The 21,360-nt window shown below is 36.8% G+C and overlaps 1 protein-coding gene across 2 annotated transcripts in view; it reads left to right on the forward strand.

Moving 5' to 3' along the window:
• The window catches only part of tafa5l (TAFA chemokine like family member 5, like), a 145,849-nt gene that overhangs the window by 35,852 nt on the left and 88,637 nt on the right, over positions 1 to 21,360 (forward strand). For both annotated transcript variants that reach the window (XM_087264429.1, XM_087264428.1), the window contains exon 2: positions 12,991 to 13,140. In XM_087264429.1, coding sequence (XP_087120555.1) covers positions 12,991 to 13,140 — 150 coding nt within the window. The remainder of the gene's footprint in view (positions 1 to 12,990; positions 13,141 to 21,360) is intronic.

The following is a 21,360-nucleotide window of genomic DNA, read 5'->3' on the forward strand; positions in this document are numbered from 1 at the left end:
GACTAGTTTGATCAGGTATGTTTAATTAGAGTTGGAACAAAACCATGCAGTGCTGCGGCCCTCCAGAAGCTGGAATTGACACCTGGGCTCTAGGGGGTCAAATTGAGATTGTGATCTTTTTTCGATTAATCGTACAGCTAGTGGAGATTTTAACTTTTATATGTGCGTTTCAAAAATAAATGTATGCTTCTTGACTTGATGTTAAAAAAAACACTAGGTTGCCAGGTTTTGCAACAAAATTAGCACAATGGGGAATTAAATATAGCCCAAAAAATATTTTACACTATGGAAAAATTACAGAACACATAAAAAAATCCATAATTTTACGCAGGGGTGTCAAAATTAATTGTTTCTTCCGTACACAGCGATGCAGGGAGACCAGTGTAGGTTCACACCTCTAATTTTACGTTTTATTTCCGGCAGCTGTGGTGTTAGAAAAAAAAAAAACTTAAAATAGCAACCGTTAAATTACAGAAATTTACTTGCATTTAGATATCTTTCTGCAATTCAACCTCTGTTATTTTACAGTAAGTTTCTGTAATTTAACTTAATTTAACATTATTTTACATTTTATCAGCACCCCAGCTGCCGAAAATAAACCGTAAAATTACAGATTTTTTTTACCGTGTATATTAATGATTATATCGATTATTAATTCATTCTTTCATTTTCTTGTTGGCTTAGTCTCTTTATTAATCCGGGGTCGCCACAGGGGAATGAACCGCCAACTTATCCAGCAAGTTTTTACGCAGCGGATGCCCTTCCAGCCGCAACCTATCTCTGGGAAACATCCACACACACATTCACACACACACTATACGGACAATTTAGCTTACCCAATTCATCTGTACTGCATGTCTTTGGACTGGTGGGGAAACCGGAGCACCCAGAGGAAACCCATGTGAAGGCAGGGAGAACATGCAAACTCCACACAGAAACACCATCTGAGCCGAGGTTCGAACCAGCGACCTTCTTGCTGTGAGGCAACAGCACTACCTACTGCGCCACTGCCTCACCTATATAGATTATGTTGTTATTAAAAATTACTTAAACTACATTCAATTTAAAATATTAATTGGAATTGTAACAAACTTTCTAGGGGTGTCACAGTGGCTCAGTGGGTAGCACAATCGCAAGAAGTTTGCTGGTTCGACCCCTGGCTGGGCCAGTTAGCAGTTCTGTGTGTAGTTCAAAGACATGCTGTACAGGTGAATTGGCTGTAGTGTATGAGTGTGAATGCAAGTGTATATGGGTGTTTTCCAGTGTTGGGTTGCGGCTGGAAGGGCATCTATTGCGTAAAATATATGCTGGATAAGTTGGCAGTTCATTCCGCAATGGCGACCCCTGATTAATAAAGCCGAAAAGAATTTGAATGATGAACAAACTTTCTTCTGTAAATAGCATGTACTTTGCAGTTATTACTTATCAACAATCCTAGAGAGACTGCCAATCTGTTACCATAGAAACAAAAAACAGCGGCTCACAAAATGCTTCTGCACTTCACGAAATTGTGCTTCCTCTGTTTCATCATCCAAGCACAGTTGTTTTTTATCATGGGTAGAAAACAAATTTGGTATATTATATAAATATAAATATTTATGAAACTAATTGATGTGGTATGTCAAACCTTTAACCCGAGTTAAGTGGTTAAAAGTAGCTCAATTCTGTTGAAATACTGGACATGGCAACCCTGGTTCATGGGCAGCCCATGAAGAGGATAGGTTTTCATTATGCAAATTCATTTCTGATCCAAATAGATCCAGTTTGGAAATGAAACAGTAATTCAACAATTCGATTCAATGGGTCAGAATCAAGTCTTTCTTAAGAGATAATAACTTTGAGTAACACTTTATTTTGATGGTTCCTTTGTGGAATTTAAGTTACATTGCATCTACATGCCAACTAATTCTCACTAGATTGTAAGTAGACTGTTAGGTTGGGGTTGGGGTTAGTGTAAGTTGACATGTACTTTCAAAGTTTCAGTTAAATGTCTGTTGAAGGAGAAGTATCAACAGATTTTAAGCAGACAGTCTACTAATAGGACCTTTAAAATAAAGTGTTACCTGACTTTATCGTATACTTTGATCTTTAAAATTTGGCAGACCTTGTACATTTACAGACAAAAGCCACTGCATGGAAGGTAATAGACCCTTTTTCACAAGATGGTGATGAACGCTCATTAGCATCTCATGTACATCCTCCAAAAAAAAAAAACATTTCATTTATAAAGCTATACTTTATACTATATAATTACTTATGCGAGTTCTATGGACGCCGGGAGAGTAAGTTTGGTATTATTCTCTCTTATGGCTGCCATTCACACAATATTCTTCTCTTGAAAGTTTTCCAAAACACTATTGTGGAGTTTTTCTTTCATTATTTGACCAAATTTTGTTATTTGAATGCAAAAAAGTATTTGGGGTGGTATCAAATACATTCAGTATAATAATATGGAATGCTTATATGGTTAAGACGTGTCTGTAACTACATTAGTTGTGTATTTATCTAAAAATAGTTTTACACCTTAGAATGTTCATCAGTCAGTCAGAACGAAGCATTCATCAGTCCCATATTTATGTAAAATCCCATGTATGTGTATTTATACTCGTATGCATCAGATATATGAAATCAGCCATGCTGATACTAATATAAAACATTAGTAAAACATGACGCTAATATTTAACATTTAATATGTTCCTTCTTGCAAAAATCATGGGTCAAAATGTCACTTGTGTAAAACTGATGTACAAATAAAAAAGAAAACACATATATAAAGTAGTGGTGGGCTGTTATTGGCATTTACGTTTTGCATTAACGTGAGACTCTTATCGCGCGATGAAAAAAATATCGCCGCTAATTTATTCTCAAAGTTGGGTTGGGGGCTGGGTGTATTCAATGCAAGCTATGGTGACTATCACCTTGATATTTTAGCGCAAATGTATACCTAACTGTTGAGCTGTCTGACAAAAAAATACCCTTTTGAATCAAATCAGCAGGATGCTTGATTTTAACTGCAGTTCGGCAGTGTCACTTTAACTCATGAACATTTCATTCATGCCGCCGTGACAAACTGGGGTATTAGATGCAAATAAGGAGTAAGGACTGCTGAGAGTGTTATAAAATTTAATAACGCACGCTAAATGGAAAGAAAAAACTTCCGCATTTCGCAATGTGTGTTTTTGTGTATGTGTGGTCCTTTACTGACAGCCGCGTGTGTGGATCTTGTCGGAAAATATGGCGAAAAATACTACATGATGGTGTTTACTGATCACAGTGTTTACTTCAATAATGTCACTAATGCATACTCCACATGTTTAATTCCATTTCTGTTTAGTTTAGTCATGTTTGGAGCTTATGTAGGCCTAGAGTTCAAAATTCATGTTTAACTGAATAAATTATCATATAAATGATCAAATATCATAGTAGAACAGTTTCTCAAGCAGTTAGTGATGCATTTTGGAAACAGGAGATGAGCCACTGGTCTAATGCGCCACCTGGCTTGAGAAACCCGTTATCGAAGACTTACTTTTAGTAATAATTTGGGTAGCACACATATTCTGAATGCCTTCGGCAAAATTCAAATAAGCAATTTTAATCTAGATTATTCTAGATTAATTCCAAGATCACAGTGAGATTAATCTAGATTAAAAAAATATACATTTTAATTAATAGGTTTTTTCTTGCAAAAACCAGGGGTCAAAAAGTCTGACTGATATGTGTTAAATTTATGCATAAATAAAAAAGAAAAAAAATAATTATATAAAGTTCAATCTGAATGAAGAAATTATATATTTTGTAGATAAAAAAAAAAAACATTTTAAAATATTTTGAAAAACACTAATTTGTGTGACTCTACTTGTTTAATGCACAACAGAGGTTTAAAATTACCCATAGTCATTCCTGATGTCATTTTTAAATTATTGCTAAATGTTTCTTTTTTAGATAATTGAAATAAAGGCAATAATAGAGAATGAATTTGGGTCATTTTAGACCCATATTGTGCATTAGAAGGATAGAGTCACAAAAATGATTATTATTCAAAATGTAAGCTAAAAAAAATGTAAATAAGGATTTGTAGTGCTCAAGCTAATTGAGGAATTCTTGAAATACCAAGTGATTAAACTAATTTATGGCAAAGATATAGAAAAAATAGTTTAAGTCGGGTTACTTTGTACCATAGGTGTCCAAACTTAGTCCTGGAGGGCCGGTGTCCTGGAGAGTTTATCTCCAGCTTGTTTCAACACACTTGCCAGGAAGTTTCTAGTACATCTAGTGCGATCTTGGTTAGCTGGTTCAGATGTGTTTGATTAGGGTTGGAGCTAAACTCTCCTGAACCGAGTTTGTAATGTATACCCTTGCATTAGACCCATGTGGTGCATCGAAGGGGTTAAAAACAACACTCAAGCACCGTGTCCATTGCACTTCGCTCTCAATCCCTCTTCCTTCCTCCTGAAAGGCAGGTGTCTTCTCGAACTCCGCTGACCTTAACCTGTTGTTTTGAAATCGTAATTGTCGAAGCCGCTGGACTGTGAAACCATTTGGTGATCCTGTAGAGAGTCTGCGCTTTGCGTTCAACACGTCTATCTTAATCAGCTCAGCCTTTGCCGAGTGTTGACCAAGCAGTAGCGGTCATCAGCTGCTCACTGCTGTCTTTGCATTTCAATGGTTCAAGTGCTAATGCAAGGGAGGGTGGGTTTGCTGTTTTTGTGCATGTCAGTGTGGAGAGGGTGTAAAATATGATGAATAGCAATAAGCTCGTTCGGGCTCTGCAATCAGCAGCCGGTTAAAGCTGGAATCAAGACCGACGAACGGAGAATATGGTGTATGAATAGACTACCTTTCGCCAAGCTTTGATTAAAGTTGTAGTGTCGCTGCATTTCAGAGACAATGCTTAGGCTTTTTTTTAGGATTTTTGGATGATGAGATCTGATTGGCTCTCCGTTTTTGTTCTGATCTGAGTGAATTATTGCGCCCTTGAGATGAGCTTCCTGTGAAAGGGAATCTTAAAGCAGGAGTCTCTGGTGATTCATCACTGTTCCCCAGTTCTATTACACATATAAAAATCCCCTTTCATCACATCTCTGTTGGCCCTTCAACGGAATCACACAAGATTAATTAATATTGTAAATCTGCTTTTATTGCCGTTTTAAACAGCTGGGTTCATAGAGCTGTACCTCAACACGTTCCTCTTTGATCAAACACAAAAAGAACGAGCGAAGGCGAGGAGTGAAGGCAAAGGCTTTTCTCTGTGATGTGAATTATGATTATGATAATGTGTGAGTCAGCTAATGTCTAGCCAGACTTTTGCACTTTCTGTTCTTTTTTCTCCAAAGCTTGCCGGTCATCGTGGTCACTCGAATTGAAGCTGTAAGCTTTGCCAGCATACTAAAAGTGTCAAAAATACACAGAACAGCATTTATGCCTGTCAGAGAAAGTGTTGAGAGGGGTTGGTCTCGGAGGACATGAGAGAGAGATTTAGCTTCATAAATGGTTTGAGCAGCAATGAACACCTTTGGAGAAGTGAAAAGCTTGAAGAGCGATGTAGTAAAACGGCTTCAAGCACATATTTTCTTTTAAAGATATGATTAGAAACTGAAATGAGAAATTAGTTGAAACTTGCCTGTTTTATTCCTTATGATTTGTGCAAATTGTAGGTTTTCTGGGCACATTTTGAAACTTCCAGTGAAAAGAGAAGTGAGAAGTTAGCATTTATAAAGAAAGACATCATAAATGGTCTCAAAGAAAATACTATTTTCTTTAAAAAAAAAAAAAAAAAAAGATTAGAACCAGAATGAGAAACTTGTTTTACTATACAGTGTATCCGGAAAGTATTAATAGCACTTCACTTTTTCCATATTTCTTTATGTTACAGCCTTATTCCAAAATTGATAAAAAGTTCTACACGCAATACCCCATAATTAAAATGTGAAAAAACGATTTTTTTAAATTGTTGCAAATTTATTAAAAATAAAAAACCTGAAAAATCGCTTGTACAGAAGTATTCACAGCCTTTGCTCAATACTTTGTTGATGCACCTTTGGCAGCAATTACAGCCTCAAGTCTTTTTGAATATGATGCCACAAGCTTGGCACACCTGTCTTTGGGAATTTTTGTCCATTCCTCTTTGCAGTACCTCTCAAGTTCTATTAGGTTGGATGGGATGTGATGCTGTACAGCCATTTTCAGATCTCTCCAGAGATGCTCAATAGGATTAGATCTGGGCTCTGGCTGGGCCACTCAAGGACATTCACAAAGTTGTTGTGAAGCCACTCCATCAATATTTTGGCGGTGAGCTTTGTGTCATTGTCCTGCTGAAAGATGAACTGTTGCCCCAGTCCTGAGGTCAAGAGCACTCTGAAGCAGGTTTTTATTCAGGATATCTCTGTACATTGCTGCATTCATCTTTCCCTCTATCCTGGCTAGTCTTCCAGTTCCTGCTGCTGAAAAACATCCTGAGTAACCATCAGGTTATTGATCACCTTCCTGACTGAGGCGCTTCTCCCCCAATCACTCACTGGCCAGCTATATAAAGAGTCCTGGTGGTTCCAAACATCTTCCAAATTTTTTTGCAACCTTTCCCAGCCTTCCCGAATGATCAGTGGAAACAAAATGTACCTGAGCTCAATTTAGTGCTTCACGGCAAAGTCTGTGAATACTTATGTACATGTGATTTTTCGGCTTTTTTTATTTGTAATAAAATTCCAGCAATTTAAAAAAAAATCTTTATTCACATTGTGATTGGTAATTATTATTATTTAATCCATTTTGGAATGAGGCTGTAACATAAAAACTATTGGAAAAAGTGAAGCGCTATGAATACTTTCCGAATGCACTTTATGTCTTGCTGCTTTCCAGTTTTGATCCATTTCTACTGTCTAAACAGTTCAGTTGCCTGGGCAAATTTTGACGGATCCAACATCAATTTTATTTTATAGGCAATGAGAAATTAGGTTTGATGTTTGTGTTCAGAGCGGTTGGATTAGATATCTGTTTTTTTAGTCACATTTAAGCCCCACCAAAACATGTTGTTCTAATCGAACCAGAATGTACAGGTTGTTCTTTTTGTGCCGTTCCAGTCAATAATGGTTGAAGATTTAAGACTTAACAAAAGGACATGGTGTAGTACAGTGTAAAATAGTGCACTGTAAATAATCCTGGGTTCCACACAATTGATTTGTGTAGGGACAACAGGAAGGAATTAAGTTAATTTATCAGTTTTTATAAATTTAAGTGGATTCAACATAAAATAGTCAAGTTGTCAAAATAACTCAAAAATTGTGTTGTTTCAGCTCATTTTGAAAAAGTAGTTTAAACAAACAGCAAATGTTATTTTTTGAGTGTACACTACCTGACAAAAGTCTTGTTGTCGATTCCAGTTGTAAGAGCAACAAATAACTTCTAGCTGTTCATTTGGAAAAGTGTCAGAAGGTAGATTTGTCTAATGAATCATCTGTTGAACTGCATCCCAATCATCACAAATACTGCAGAAGACCTATTGGAACCCGCATAAACCCGCGCTCCTCATACTTCAGCCTCCACATCAAAGTTTAATGTGCTCCAGGATTGGCCAGCTCAGTCCCCATACATGAACATCATTGAGCATGTCAGATGAAGGAGGAGGCATTGTAAAAGTTCATAAGTGTAATTCTGCAGTATTTCTTTTAACCTTTCATTGAATAATTTTTATAAGATGAATTATTTCATAATGCAGCATATGTTTTAATGATCTTAATAACCTTAAGAGTCTTTGTGCAAAGAAGTTTCAGGGTTGAATATTCAGGGCTTAATATTAATTTACTTTGCATAAGCCGGCTGAGTGTGAATCCTTGAGTTCAAAAGTTGTTCTACAAAACAACCCAAAAGAGTCTAATTCACAAACCATTCAGACCAAAGCTCGCTGGTCATCGTGGTCACCTGAATAGAAGCTGAAAGCTGTGCCAATGCACTAAAAGTGTCAAAAAATACCCAGTCCAGCATTTCTGCCTGTCAGAGAAACTGTTGAAGTGAGATGGTGTTGGAGGATGTGAATGAGAGAGATTTAGCCTCATAAAGCATTCATGCACACCTTTAGAAAAGTGAAAAGCTGCTATTTATATTGAGTGACACCTTAAAATGCCTGAAAGTGCATTTTTTCTTCATTTAAAAGCAAAATTAGAAACCAAAAATGAGAATGTTTATATCCCCTGGTGTGATGTTAAATAAGTTTGGTGATGTTTGAAAAGATTTAGCATTTTTGTTGCACCATTTTCTTAGTTAAAGTAATTAAACAATTGGTTTTCTGCTCGTATTCAGGAATAGATATTTATTTTAAAGAAATATTTCAGAAGGTAATGTTGTTCCAAATAAAAATGTCTTTCTGTTATTATGATATATACAGATTGTTCTTTTCTATGCAATTACAGTGAGGGATTACATGGGCTTTCAATCATCAAAATACATGAAAAAAACGATTACTTTTAGGACATGTTAGATTTGTGCGAGGCACAGGTAAAACTAAAGAGAGGGAAACATTAAGTCAGAGAATTAAACTCTGTCTTTTTTATGAATAAAAAATTTTAACCAATTTTGTGTGCATTCATTTAAAAGAATTCTGACTTTTAAAAAAAAAAGTATTCATTCAAAAATGAATCAGATGACTTTCTATATAGTTGAATAAAATTAGCCACTTATAGGACACAAATCAAACTAATTTTAGAGCCTGATTAAAAACTGCTTGGTTACTGTCCACCATTGGGTGCTGCAACCAATTGTGGACAATAACTAAGCAGTTTTTATTCATTACTATTCTCACAGACTAAAAAGTGATTTAAGCTAATATAGCTCATAATTTGGATAGGACAGTGGAGGTTGCAGACAGGAAAGTATTGGGAGCAGAGAGAGGGGAAGAGTCGGCAAAGGACCTTGAGCTGGGAATCAAACTCAAGTCGCTGTGAGCACCATGGCGCTATATGTCAGTGCACTTAACCACTAGGTTATTGGCGCTGACGATTAGCTACTTTAATATTAACGGATTTGAGTAAACCTGCTGCCTTAAAAGCTACAAGTTGACTTTACTTATAAAAAGTGAGCAAACCAATTACCACTTGCAAAATTTAGGTTGACCCACCTTTTTATAATGAATTAATTTTTAAAATAAATTTGTATAATTATGCACATATATAATTACATTTTCCCTGTGATGGGTTGCAGCTGGAAGGGCATCTGCTGCGTAAAACATTTGCTGGATAAGTTGGCAGTTCATTCCCCTGTGGCGACCCCAGATTAATAAGGGATTAAGCTGAAAAGAAAGTAAATGAATTAATGAATATAATTTAATTAAAAATATTAGGTTGTACTCTGTCAGAGTATTCATATTTTAAGGAACCTTTACTTTTGCTGCATTCTCAAAAATTAATGTGTTCAGTTAATAACTTGCTTATTCAAACACCCCCTTCAAATGTTATCACTCGATTGAATGGGCATTTTAGTGAACATCAGCTGATAGATATGGGCCAATAGGGGCCTTCTGCCTACTAGTAAGTTTAGAAGGCTGTTATCATCCATTCACATGGTTAATCAGCTACTGTAATAGAGAAGACTCCAGATTCAGGTCTATATTTACAATACTGTGATGGTTGGGTTTAGGGTTATGGTTGGGGTAGGAGTAGATTTTAATAAAATACAATTAATGGCAAATTTAATAAATAATATGAATGATTCTCATGGTTAATCAGCTATACTAATAGAGAAGACTGTAGATCTGTTTTTATATTACTGTGATGGTTTGGGTAGGGGTAGACATTAATAAAGTACAATAAATAGGAAATTTAATAATTAATATAATCAGCTATACTAATAGATAAGAATCCATATCCAGATTTGATTGTGTCTGCTTCCTGAACTGTGCTAGAAAGGCTGTTCCAGAGTTTAAGTGCCAGATATGAGAAAGATCTACCACCTACAGTTGATTTTGATATTCTGGGAATAATCGATCTCCAGAATTAATTGAGCATAGTGGACGTGAGGGGCTGTAATACATCAGGAGCAATAGTCTAACTGAGAGGTCATTAAAATATGAATAAGCTTTTCCACATCAGACATTGATAGCATATGTCAAAGTTTGGCAAAATTTTTAAGATAAAAAAATGCAGTTTTATAGATGCCTGAAATCTGGCCTTCAAACCACAGGTTGCTATCAAAAATCACCCCCAAATTTTTGACTGAAGATGAGGACTGAACTAAGAATCCATTAAGGGTTAGACAGTGTTCTCGGTTTTTGCGTGTGAGGTTTTTGGGTCCAATAAGCAAGACCTCAGTTTTATTTGAATTTAGTAATAAGAAGTTATTAATCATCCAATAGATTATATCAGCTACACAATATGTTGATTTTGTAAATTCATACAAATTATCCGGTTAAAAGGAGATATAAAGTTGTGTATCATCAGCATAATAGTGAAAACTAACTAAAAAGCTAAATAACTAGCTGTTTTTTAATGATATCGCCTAGTGTGATTCTCGAGTTTCTTGATTCATATGATCTAGTCAGTAAAAATTTCCATTTGAAAACTTACTGATTCAAGTGATCCAGTCAGAGTAAGTCTCCACTTTTGGCCCGTTTTCACTGAGTTGTACAGTACAGTTTGGGTTGGTATGCTTTTATGGCCATTTCCACTGTCAAAAGGCGTACCGAACTGTACCGTACCACTTTTTTGACACCCTTTTAAAAGGGTACCAAACACGGGAAAGGGTACCAAAAAATGGAGCTACAAGTGCAGCTGAATGCTGATTGGTTACAGAAATACGTCACAAGCTCGTGTCGAGCTAGCCATAATGAAAACAGAGGAACCGCCATGTTTTAATACACAGCCGAGAGATTACAGTGTAATTAAATATACATATTACGAGCCATGGTCGACCTGGGCTCAAACAAACCTTGTCGTCGTCTTGATGAACAGCAACAAAGTCAAGAAGAAGAAGAGATTTTACCCTGTGCATGTAGTTTTTTACGAGCCAGTCTGAAGCGCGAGCGGTTTGCTTTCTTGCTGGCGCTCGGCAAACGTCTATTGACCTTATTCTAAAATGCGGAAGTGCGCCTGTTTTCGCGATTGTCTTAGAACTTCCGTTTTAGTCGCCTATGGAAGAAATGACAAGGAATAATAAACGGCAAAAACGGTCAAACTACTTGCTCTACAAACAAATGTTTGCATGACTATACAGACCAAGTAGAATAATATAACAAGGAAATATCAGTTTGCAACATCAAACAACGAAACAAGCAGTTTTTAATGTCTAAAATGAATGGAAGTGAATGAGACCGGAAGTCTCGTGCCAAAAAGATTCAAATGGCAGCGCCCGCTCGTCTGCGGAGAATAAGGTCAATATTTGAAATAACAAACTTCTTGAGCTCATGATAATAACGCGCGCTTGATTATTGACGTGTTTTTGAAACACGATCCTGTCAGAAACTGACAAGCGTGAGAGTGACACGCAAAAAAACAAAGGAGAATCTGGAAAAAAGGAGCACGTTATTTTTTCAGCAATCGTGAACAAACTGCCATGTTTAACTATTATCATCACCTTTTGGACTATTATGAACTCTGAATGATGGAATCATTCTCTAACAGAGGCTACATGTGCTGCTGAAGATTAAAGACACAGATGGGAGGTTTGCACTGACTGGGCTATATTTTATGTTGTTTTTGAACCTAAATAAGGACTAAATGTATGCTGTGTGTAGTTTTTCTGTAGTTGGTAATATATATATATATATATATATATATATATATATATATATATATATATATATATATATATATATATATATATATATATATATATATATATATATATATGTGTGTATATATATATATATATATATGTGTATATATATATATATATATATGTGTATATATATATATATATATATGTATATATATATAGGCTATTTCGCACTGTCATTGATCTGCAGTTATAATCAACTCATGTTCATAGATAAGTTAGTAATAAACATTTATACACAAGTATTTGTGTTTAAAGTATCTGTTTTGTGAGAAGTGCTTCTCATATGATATGTGAACAACCAATACAGCTTTACTGTAGACATTTTCTTGAGCGAAAATGACGTTGAGGTAAACTTTCTGTCATACACCATGCCCACCTAAAGATTACCACTGGTACCCTTTTAGCAGTGGAAACGCAGCCCTGATAATGGTGACCCATACTGACCCGTACCTTACTGTACTAGTCAGTGGAAACGAGCCATTAAATATCCAGTTAAATCACAAATGGGACTCGAAATGATAATGAATGGGAGATCCTCAGAGCTTGAGTGCATGCAAGACTGATGGTTACCAATGCGGAATTTTATTATATAAATGAGGATTTATTATTGTAAATAAAAGTCATATTTAGGCATGACTGTCAGTTGTTTGTGAGCTAAAAAATGTTTGCATCTTCTCTTATATATCATAAACTAGATATACAGTTAAACTACACATTTACACATAGTTGTTTTATGCTTATATAATAGGTGTATTTTCTTCATTTGACTTGTTTGCACTCTTGATTTATCAGTATCAGCATATGAAAACTGCAGGGCAAAATACATAATAGTTAATCAATGATAATTTTTTTACCTTTAGTATTTAAGAAAATAAAAATCAGGTACTTTTTTATTATTCGGTTGTCTGTACTTTTACTCAAGTATTTGTTATGTGCATCTTGTCCACCACTGGCAACAACATGAGACTGAGAAAACAATTTTGCAGCAAATTGTTCCTTTAAATGTTGTTTCACTGAAAGTTATCCATGTTTATTTCCCTCTGTGATTGCCTTGGCAATGACTCTCAGACTGGTATACAGAAATGGACTCAAAGATGAGGTTATTTTAAGGGATGTCACATATTAATGTTGAAGTTTATATATCAGAAATGCACTGTATATATCCTTATTTTCACAACCAAGCCTTCTGAAATGCGTGAATGTGTGTGTGTGTGTGTGTTTTCTCCGCAGGTCAGTTGGCAGTAGGCACATGTGAGATAGTGATGTTGAATAGAGACAGCAGTCAACCCAAGCGCACTATCGCCAGGCAGACGGCCCGCTGTGCCTGCCGGAGAGGACAGATCGCTGGCACCACACGAGCCCGACCAGCATGCGTGGACGGTGAGATGCAACCCACACATACTCACATCGTGTGCACGTACACACACACACACACACACATACACTCAGAGTACTGTGCAAAGTTCTTAGCCATCACCAGTTTTTACACAGCACTCTGTGTGTGTATATATAGATGTCACATTTTGTTTTGTATCCTGGTTTTGGGGTCATGATTTTGATGCAGGTTTGTTACAACAGGAGTAAGCTACTAATCCTCAGTGCTTGCTCTTTTCTGTTGATTTTGAACACGCAGACGTGTTTCAATAAGCTACAAAACTGAAAAGCTTTGTGTGATACAATAATACAAAATAAATAAATAATGAAAGCTAAAACTTGCATTCATTCAAGCCCAAAGGTGTATATAACCCTGACAAATTCTGACTTAAAGTTTTGGATAAAATTTAAATAAAAGCTTAGAAAGATTTTTTTTCCATCACTACTGCATTTTCCCTGTCGGGCCAGTGGGAGCCAAGGATTTCATCAGGCCGGGTCAGGCCAATAGCCCGGGAGCATTAGACCGTTGCATTATCACGAAATGATTAAAATTGAGACAATCGAAACAAATTACTGTACATGTTACTGTACAAGATTATATTATATGTCTATATGCATAGACCCTTTTATTTTCATTTATTATATTCAATTACTCGCTGACCAACTGTTGGCATCGTGCATCGAGTGGTCTCGACACTGACAGAGGGATTACCATCCAACAGAGCGTACTATTTATAATATACTCTTTCACTCTTTTATTTTCATTTCAGCTCAGTCCCTTTTTAATCAGGGGTTGCCACAGTGGATAAACAGCCAACTTATCCAGCATATGTTTTACGCATCAGATGCTCTTTTCGCCGCAACCCATTACTGGGAAACACCCATTCACTCTCAATTACACACATACATAACGGACAATTTAGCTTAGCCAATTTACCCAAAAATCTAAATGATTCAATTCAGTGCAATTCACCTTTATTTTATAGCGCTTTTACAATGTAGATTGTGTCAAAGCAGCTTCACATAAAAGATTATAGTAAATAATAAGTGAATAAAATAAGTTCAGTGTTTAAGTTCATCATTTAAGTGTAAATGATAGCTGATTATCTTTTGGGAAAAGTCTGTCATTGGTCAAAATAAACTAACTGGTAAAAAAAAATTACTTTAAGTTAAAGTTTGCAAGGGATATAAATAATTTTGGGCTTGACTGGATATTATATATTAAATATATTAAGTATACATTGAAATAAAAAACATCTATAATTTATTTTTTTTCCCCAGCACCCCAGCAGTTAAAAATAAAATACAGACGTTAAATTACAGAAATTTACTATAAATTTAATTTAAGGACATTTTTTTGTAATTTAACGGGTGTTATTCTAGGGTAAATTTCTGTAAATTAACGTGCGTTATTTTACGGTAAATTTCTGTAATTTAACAGCGTTATTCTATGGTAAATTTCTGTAATTAATGGGTGTTTTAGTATGGTAAATTTATGTAATTTAACGGGTGTTATTCTATGGCAAATTTCTTTAAATAATGGGTGTTATTCTACGGTAAATTTCTGGAATTTAACGGCGGTATTCTATGGTAAATTTCTGTAATTTTAACATCTGTTATTCTACGTTACATTTTTTGTAATTTAATAGGCTTTATTCTAAGGTAATTTTCTGTAATTTAACAGGTGTTATTCTATGGTAAATTTCTTTAACTTAACGGGTGGTATTCTACAGTAAATTTCTGTAATTTAACGGGTGGTATTCTGTGGTAAATTTATATAATTTAACGTCTGTTATTATATGGTAAATTTGTGTAATTTAACAGGCGTTATTCTACGGTAAGTTTCTGTAATTTAACGGGCGTTATTCTACGGCAAATTTTGTAATTTAACGGCCGTTATTCTACGGTAAATTTCTATGATTTAACCCCAGTTTTTTTACGTTTTGTGACACCCCTGCTGACGAAAAAAAAAACTTAGTAAATAAGACTAAGATTGTAACGATTTACCGATTTTACTTTTAAACACGCTTTAATATGTCACAGTTAATTAATCGTAAAGGCTTCTCAACACGCGTTTCTGCACGGAACAAAACTGCTTCAATTATACAAAGTGCACTACAACTGTGCGCTAGTTTAAAGTTCTGGGCTTTTGCGCTGAGGCAAATACCCACGCACACTGAATTAATTATGGCTGAGGCTATTAATTAATGGCCGTTCACATTTCCCGTCTTTTGTGTGCGTAAGTTCGTTATTTTCAATGAAGGCTACTTTTTTATTTATCATTATTTTTATTCATTTATAATTTTTTATTTATTGTTCTGTCATTTATTTTCGTTGTATGGGAGGTTTCTCAGTATGGGAAGAAACACTAGCTCTGCATATACCCTATAGTGTGCCATGTGATATCAGGCTTCTTTCAGGACTCCCTAGAGTTTGTCTTTAAATTTAGTCTGTCATATCTGTAGCGGCTTACCAATGCCGCTATTGTTGGTAGAGTGAGCAAGTTTTTAACGCGTAAAAAGTCAGAGTCCGTAAGCAAATAGATGCAAATAAAAACATATTTATTGTCCAATCAACTTCCAATCAACAGAATTACTCAATCGCTTTCCTTTATCTAAAAGCACACTTCTCTGTTACCTTCAATTACGAGATGATACCATCCGATACGGTCAAAAACTGTGTGCTTCCTACCAACACTGTCTTCCTTTATGCAGTGAAGCCACAGTTATATAGTGTCGTACTGACACCTTGTGGCCAATCGCCAATATACAATGTATGGCTCCTACATACCGGCCCCTTAATTGTTTATGACAAAATGGCATAACAATTACAAATTCATACAATATGGAGCCTTACACATGAACTCAAAATGGTATCAAATATACATGCATGCAAATAAACAACCTCAGTTTAAACACCTGTTTAACTGGTTATATCATAATTTTCCTATGTTGATTCTTGAAGAAGGCAAAGCTTACTAATTGAACGTTCCAAGATGTTGCATTTGGTTTGAACTTTTACAGATCTAACTAAACCTCTACTGTCTGGAAAAGTCTCAATCACTCTTCCCAGAACCCATGATCCACGTGGTGCTGTAGAATCTGCAATGATCACAATGTCGCCAACAGTAAGATTTCGATGTTCCTTGTTCCATTTTTGTCGCTTCTGCAACAATGGTAGGTATTCGCGTACCCATCTTTTCCAGAAAAGGTCTGAAATATATTGCACTTGTCTCCATCTTCGTTTGGCATATGAATCAGACCTTTCAAACAAACCAGGAGGCAGTGCAGGGTTTCCTTTCAAAAGCAGAAGGTGGTTAGGTGTTAAAGCTTCCAAATCATTAGGGTCGTTGGAGATATTAGAGATGGGTCGATCATTTAGAATTGCCTCGGCTTCACACAAGACAGTCTGCAGGGCTTCATCATCCAATGTTTGTTGTCGAAGGACAACACACAGACTTTGTTTCACCAGTCTAATTAAACGTTCCCACACTCCTCCAAAATGAGGGCTTGAAGGTGGGTTAAAACTCCAGTCCACTCCCTTCTGTAGCAGGGCTCGTTGAATCTTCTCCTTGTTCAATGCACTGAGTGCCTCTTTTAGCTCCCGCTCAGCACTGATGAAATTAGTCCCATTATCAGATCTCATAGAAGAAACTTGTCCACGACGACAGATAAATCTGCGTAAAGCGTTGATACACGAGTCTGTATCAAGCGAGTATGCCATTTCCAAATGAACTGCCCTACTTGCCATACAAGTAAATAGCACTCCATAGCGTTTCACTGTACCACGTCCTCTTTTTACTTCTATGGGCCCAAAGAAATCTACTCCTACATTAGTAAAAGGTGGTAAATCAGGAGTGATTCTTTCCACTGGAAGGTCTGCCATCCTTTGTTCACCCAGCTTCCCCTTAAAGCGTCTACAAATGACACACTTAGAAATGATCTTTCTTGCAACAGAATTGGCATTTGTTATCCAATACTTACAACGCAGTTTAGAAAGCATTTGATTTCTGCCACCATGACCCAGTTGTTCGTGAATGTCTGAGAGTATGAGATGTGATACGTGCTGATTTTTAGATAACAAGATGGGATGTTTTCTTTCGCTTGGCATAGCTGACTTACCAAGTCTTCCTCCTACTAACAGCACTCCATCATGCAACATAGGATCCAGTTTATAAACAGAACTGTTTCTTTTAACAGTGTTACCATGTTTAAGAGCAGCAATTTCTTCCTGAAATTGTTCCTGTTGACTGAAACGAATGATGTTAACCTCAGCCTTATAAACATCCTCCACAGTCAAACTCTGTCGTTCCAGAGATGATTTAAAATGTTGCAATTTTGCATTCATGGTTGCATCATCACTATGCTCCAAAGACAGCTCCTTTCGTTTACGACTTAGCTGCAGTAGAAGTTTCTGCAGTTTCAAAATCCATGCAACTGCAACCTTTAGACGTTTCCAATCTGAGAAGCAATGTATCAACTTGCTTGTGGCATTTTGTTCGCTTTGCAGTGTCACAGCATTTACCTTTAATTCCCTTTTTACTTCAGGATCATCATCATCCATTGATGTCGAATCACTTGTATGGAACTGTACATCACTTGGCTTCCATAGAAAGCTAGGCCCCTTTAGCCACCGTTCATTGTTCAAAAAAGATTCCACATTCAAGCCACGTGATGCATCGTCTGCTGGATTGTCTTTAGTTGGTACATGCCTCCATTGTTGAGGCTGTGTTGCGTCTCTTATAAATGACACTCTGTTAGCGACAAATGTATGGAACCGTTTGTTCTCGTTCTTTATGTAATTGAGAACAGTTGTACTGTCGCTCCAAAAAACAGAATCCTCCAATGGAAGTTGCAACATCTTCTTTAACATGATGTCCATCTTCACAGCCAAGACAGCTGCTGTAAGTTCTAAACGTGGTATGGTCACATGTTTCAATGGTGTTACTCTGGACTTACCCATCAAAAATGACACATGAACCTTGTCTGCACCGTTAAGCATCTTCAGATAGGAAACTGTGCCATACCCAGTTTCACATGCATCTGCAAAGTGGTGTAAACAAGCATGACTGGCCAGTCCATAATCCACAGGTTTAAAACATCTGTTTACCTGAAATTCTGCAACCTTGTCCAACTCAACAATCCAATGATTCCATTGCTTCTGGAAGGCAGATGGTATGGTATCATCCCAGCCCAATGTCTTTCTGCACAACTCCTGCAAGATGACTTTTGCAGGCAGAATAACAGGTGCAAGGAAACCCAAAGGATCATACACCGAGCTTACCACAGACAGAATGCCTCGTCTTGTACAAGGTTGAGTTTTCAAGGAAATCTTGAATTGAAAAGTGTCAGCATCCACACTCCACTGAAGACCTAATGCTCTTTCAACTGGCAACTTGTCTCGATCCAAATCCAACTGCTGTATATCCTTGGCCCGATTTTCCTGAGAGATCGATTGTAACACCTCCCGGCTATTACTGATCCACTTTGTCAAACGAAAACCTCCTTTCTGACAAAGACAAGTGAGATCTTTTGCCATAGATATGGCCTTCTCTTCACAAGAGACACTCTTCAAACAATCATCCACATAGAAGTTATTGTTGATCGTTTCAATTACCTCTAATGGAAAGTCACCTTCACTGTCCTTTGCGGTTTGCTTTAAAGCAAAGGATGCACAACTCGGAGAGGACACTGCACCAAAAAGATGAACTTTCATCCTGTAAGTAATGGGTTCCTTATTCAGTTCTCCACCAGGCCACCACAAGAAACGAAGAAAATCTACATCTTCTGCTGCAACTCTGACTTGATGAAACATCGCTTCTATGTCAGCCATAAAGGCTACTGGCTCCTGTCTAAATTTCAGTAAAACTCCAACCAGAGAACTGGTAAGATTAGGACCTTGCAATAAGTTATCATTAAGTGATGTTCCTTTATATGCTGCCCCACAGTCAAAAACCACTCTCAATGATTCCTTTTTAGGATGAAACACCCCGTGATGAGGGATGTACCAAACTTTACCATCCACTCGATCAAGTTGGCAATCAGGTACCTTCTCAGCATAGCCCTTGTGTATGACACCTTCAAGAAAGTAAGTATACTTCTCATGAAATTCTTGATTTATTTCCAATTTCCTTTTTAAACCAAGCAACCGTTGCTTAGCAACACCAAGATTATTTGGTAATGTGACATCAGACTTAAATGGTAATCTTAAGCTGTAATGTCCATCCTGATGCTTGACCGAATTGTTCATTATACTCATGAACTGAAGATCTTCCCTTGACATTTCCTTTTCATCAACAGTCTTCTCATTGAAATCATGATTAAACTGGTTGTTAAGCAGCTCCTCCAATCTAACAACAGAAATTCGGTTAACAGTAACATCAGAATGGCCAACTTCATTCCTATGTTCACTGTTTCCTTCCACAGTCCCATTAACAACCCACCCCAATAGGGTCTTAATGGCAAAAGGCCCATTACCTTGACTGTTAATAATCTTGTGTGGTTCCATCACATTAGCTGCATTAATTCCAATCAGTAAATCAACCTCTGCTTGAATGCAAGGTATCTTCACTTTATCCAGGTATGACCACTTGGATAACTCCTCTTGAGTTATGATGTTCTGAGAACTCACAGGCATTTTCTGTTGTGTGTAAACAGCAGGAAGTGGAAAGAAATTATTAGTGTTAAGACCACTGATTTCCAGACCATCAATAACACTGCAAGACACAGACTTTTCCTGACCCATAGTACGAAGCAGAATATTAATCTTCTTTCCATTCAAATTCAGCTCCTCTTGCAAGTGTTCAGAACAGAAAGTGGCCGAACTTCCTGGGTCCAAAAAAGCATATGTCTGCATCACCTTGTTACTTTTAATGGCCTTGACTTGAACTGGTATGATTGACATTAAAGTTCTTTCAGTCCCGGCCCCTGTGTGACCACAAGTTTGCACAGATGTATCTTTGCGCTTTTCTTCAGCCTGCTTCAGTATTACCTCTTTGCCATAAATATGCAGGATTGTGGGGTGTGTTTCTCCACAAATGTCACATTTCAGTCGATTCTCGCATCTTTTACTTTTATGCCCAGTTTTTAAACAGCCAAAACAAATTCCCTTGGCCTTCAGGAATTCAATCTTGTCACGTTGTGTTCTTTTCTTTAATGCAAAGCACCTTTCCAATAAATGCTGATTTTTGCAAAACAAACAGTCTCCATTAGACTTAGACACATGACAAGATTTTGGTTGTGCTAAAGCATCACTGAACTTCTTTGCTGGAATAGAAGTTGAAATGTCAGTAGCAAAACTACTTCTTGTAAAGGGCTTGTGTGGTTGAACCTTAAGTTTACTTGCACCATGCTTGTCTTGAATGTCACCAAAAACAGGATCAGATGCCATTTTAACCTGTTTTTCAATAAATTCAACAATGTCACAGAACTTTGGCCTGCCATGAACAGACTCCATTATCTGACAGGCTTTAGCTCTCCATTGCTCCCTCAATTTGTAAGGCAGCTTCATAACCACTGATTTCATGTTGCTAGGCATGTTAAGTTCTTGCATATATGAGAGTTCATCCATTGTATTACAACAAGTACGCAAAAACAAAGCATAAGCCTGCAATCCTTGCACATCTTCAGCCTTTAAAGTAGGCCACCCCAGGGCTTTCTCCATATAGGCTGTAGATACCTTAAACTCATTACCAAAATGTTCCTTCAACAACTTCTTGGCCATTGCATAGCCCTTTTCTGAAGACATATATTGGCAACTGCGAACAAGATCTTTAGGCTGCCCTTTTGTGAACTGCTCAAGGAAATACAACTGATCCTTTAAATTGGTTGTTTTTTGCTCAATGCCATGCTCAAATGCTCTAATGAATGGAATATACTGCAATGGGTCACCATCAAATGTTGGAATTTCCTTCTTTGGTAGAATACGAGGATTTGCTTGCTGTTGAACAAGATGCGCTGTTAATTCCTCCTGTTTTTTCAGAATTTCAAGCAAAGGATCACCCTGTGCAGGTAAGATATTTGTAGCATGCTGAATTATGGAGTCATGTTGTGTTTGAGCAGAACAGTTACCATTAGCATGTTCCAATGTTTGTTGATCAATCCATCCAATCCTTTGATCCTGTATTGCAGCTTGAGATGCAGAAACACCAGTGTATCCATCCAAATCCAGTGGCATTGAATTTATTGGGACATAGTCATTTGCATTGGGGTTTAAATATGTTGTTTG

The sequence above is a fragment of the Danio rerio genome, chromosome 8 (genome assembly GCF_052040795.2).
Source record: "Danio rerio strain M-AB ecotype USA chromosome 8, GRCz13ab, whole genome shotgun sequence".
Lineage (NCBI taxonomy): Eukaryota > Metazoa > Chordata > Actinopteri > Cypriniformes > Danionidae > Danio > Danio rerio.